The sequence below is a fragment of the Pyrgilauda ruficollis genome, unplaced genomic scaffold (assembly GCF_017590135.1).
Source record: "Pyrgilauda ruficollis isolate IOZ18807 unplaced genomic scaffold, ASM1759013v1 scaffold2186, whole genome shotgun sequence".
Classification (NCBI taxonomy): domain Eukaryota; kingdom Metazoa; phylum Chordata; class Aves; order Passeriformes; family Passeridae; genus Pyrgilauda; species Pyrgilauda ruficollis.
The window spans coordinates 1-2,935 of record NW_024521273.1 but is presented as its reverse complement, the minus strand read 5'-3'; the positions used below and the strand labels follow the sequence as shown (position 1 = coordinate 2,935).

The 2,935-nt window shown below is 61.5% G+C and overlaps 1 protein-coding gene across 1 annotated transcript; it reads right to left on the bottom strand.

Moving 5' to 3' along the window:
* Positions 1-1,202: 1,202 nt before the first annotated feature.
* Positions 1,203-1,972, bottom strand: LOC121354034 (brain-specific angiogenesis inhibitor 1-associated protein 2-like; the record flags this gene model as incomplete). Its single annotated transcript, XM_041468347.1, has 3 exons — positions 1,203-1,340; positions 1,586-1,657; positions 1,911-1,972. Coding segments are annotated over 3 exons (272 nt in total), but the record flags the coding sequence as incomplete, so codon positions are not given.
* Positions 1,973-2,935: the final 963 nt, after the last annotated feature.

Sequence of the window (2,935 nt, the reverse complement as noted above, 5' to 3'; positions counted from 1 at the left end):
GTGCTCCAGCACCTCCCAGCCCAGCTCTGGCTGTGCCACCTCGGCCCCTCCCAGAGCTCTGGCTGCACAGGGACCCACAGGCTGAGCACAGCAGATGATGGTGGCTGCATTCTTCTCCCTCAGTGCTAGCTCTGGTTCACAGCAGCATTTCCCGAACTCCAGTGCCATTAAGGGTGTCACTTCCCCAGCACAAACCTCAATGTAACTCTCTGCTGGGGACTAAATGCCACTAAATGCCACTAAATTCACCCCCACGAGCAAAGTGCCACCAGTGTCCAGGTGTCCTTCAGCAGACACAGATCTCTGACATGTGGAGAAACAGATCCTGGTCCCAACATAACACACACATCCCTTGGAGACAGCACCAAATAATTCCTGGCTGCAGGAATTCACCTTCCCCTGTCCAAGCACCCCTGGTGCCACCATGGCTCTGTGGCTGCAGCTCCTGCAGCAGCTCTCACTGCCAGCCAGGGCAACTGGGGCATCAGTAACCCCTGAATATCCCTGGAGGGGGCCAAGCTCACAGTGCAGAGGGCACAGAGGGCACAGCAGAGTGCCGAGGGCACAAACTCCTGCTGGGGATCCCGAGCAGGACCCACGAGTGCCACAGCCCCTGGGCACTGCCAGGACGTGCCCTAGGTGCCCCTCAGTGAGACCCAAGCCTGGCTCCCCCTCAGTGGGGAGCTGTGCCTCCCCCTGTGCCCACCCCCACCACACATCACACCGCTCTGATTCACCGCAGCCGCCCCCGCTGGGGGGGCAGGGGCACAGCACAGAAAATACAACAGAAAACAGCAGAAAACAGCACAAAACACCCTCCCGAGCACCATGGAGCAGGCACAGCAGGAATTCATGCTCCTGGGGGCCATTCCTGAAGTAACAGCAGTGGGAGAGGTGCCTAGAGCAGGGGCAGGCAGCTCCAGCCCCACTCTGCACCGTGCCCGTGGAACAGCCCGTGCCAGTGCTGGCTGCCACCCCCTCCCACCCACAGCTCCCCAGCAAACCCTTCCCCAGGGCTGTGCCACAGCCCCACCACCCCCATGGGTGTCCCCCTGTGTCCCCAGCCCCACCTGCAGCTCCTTGTCCCCTGTGTCCCCCATGTCCCCAGCCCCACTTGCAGCTCCTTGTCCCCTGTGTCCCCCATGTCCCCAGCCCCACTTGCAGCTCCTTGTCCCCTGTGTCCCCCATGTCCCCAGCCCTACCTGCAGCTCCTTGTCCGAGTACTTCTGCGGGTTCTTGCTGCCCTGGCTCTTCTTGCGGAGTTTCTTCAGCTCTGCCTGGCACTTGTCCAGGGAGTCCCCCTTGCTCCTCTGCTCTGTCTGGTATTTCTTCAGCGCAGCCTGGGTGCCACAGGAGAAAGTTCTAAGCCTTGGCTGCATCTCCTGCTGCCAAGGGGTGACAGAACCAGAGTCCCTGGGACAGGGGGTCTCCCAAGGCCCAGAGATCACAGAGGGGACAATGTTCTGTGCCTGGTGACATGAGTGACACCCATGTGTAACCAGGCTCGGTGTGCCGTCCCCCAGCAGGCAGCAGGTGACAGGGCAGCCCCAGGGCTGTGCCAGACTCACACACACACATAACTCACACTCAGGTAGCGGGAGTCCAGCTCCACCTTCTGCTCCAGCTGCGTCAGGAGCTCGTTGTGGAAGGACTTGAGCTGCAGGGAGAAAGGAAACACACAGTGCTTGGGGAGGGCTGGCCTGGGGGGCAGTGGGTGGCACTGCAGAGGGGCTGCAGGGGCTGAGAGCAGAGAGGGACAGGCTCAGAGAGGGCCCAGCAGGGCTGAGAGGATGCCCAAGCAATGCAGACCCTTTGGAGCCCAGCAAATCCATGGCAGAGGGGCTGGTGGCATCTGGACACGGCATGGAAAAGCATTTCCCACTGCCAGGCACGCCAGGCTGGGCACTCACCATCTCCTCCAGCTGGTTCTGGATCTGCCTGTGCACCTCTGCCATCTGGAAGAGCACGTCCCCTGCAGAGACAGGACAGGCAGGGCTTGAGGCACCGAGCTCAGGGGACACCCCAGGGCTGGAGCAGCAGCACCCTGATGGCAAGGAGGGGTCCCCAGCCAGACCTGGGGGCTCCTGGAGTGTCCCTGTGCCCATCCTGGGGGGCTGCAGGGAGCCAATGCTCACCTGGGACAAACAGATCAACCTTGGGAGGCAGAGGGGAACCAGGAGCAGCAGCAGGACCCAACCCCAGGGGCAGCTCCCCTGGCTAGCACAGGGACAGGCACAGCCCTGGCACTCAGAGCAGGGCACAGGACACAGGGCTAAGCCTTGGGATCCCCACTGCAGCCATAGAATGCCAGCTCTGTTCTGTCACTTCCTTTGATTTTTCTTGTCCAAGGGCTGCAGCCCCACGCCCAGGGCTGTTCCTGGAGGAAGGGCTGCTCCTGCCTCAGCAGCCCCACACACACAGCAGCATCTTTCAGGAACAGAGCCAGCACTGAGAGCCCTGTCTGTGGAGCACAGCGAGCTTGGGGACAGCCCAGCTCTGTCAGCTCTTCTCAGGGCTGACTCTGGAAGCTTTTCCTTCCAGCATGGCAGGTTGCAGCTTCCCAAGAGGCTCCCAGCCCCTGTGGAGCTGTTTGTACACGAAAACCAGCATCTCACTGGGGCAAAGGAACGAGTGGGAGCCTCTCCCAGCCCCAGCCTGTCCCCCATGTCCCCCCACATCCCTGAGCATGTGGGGGTCACCACCCCCAGCTGACCAGGACCAACCTGCCTCAACATTGCTGTGCTCTCCTGCCTGGAGCAGTTTGTACTTTGCACCACACTCTGTGTGTCCCAAACCCTTCTGTAAACATTAAAATCCCCTCCTGGGCAGGCACTGACCCCACAGACCCGGCTGTGGCACTGGCTGTGGCAGGGCCACCATCCCCTGTGTTCCCTGAGCGAGCAGCACCGCCCAGGGTGTCCCACAAAGGGACAAA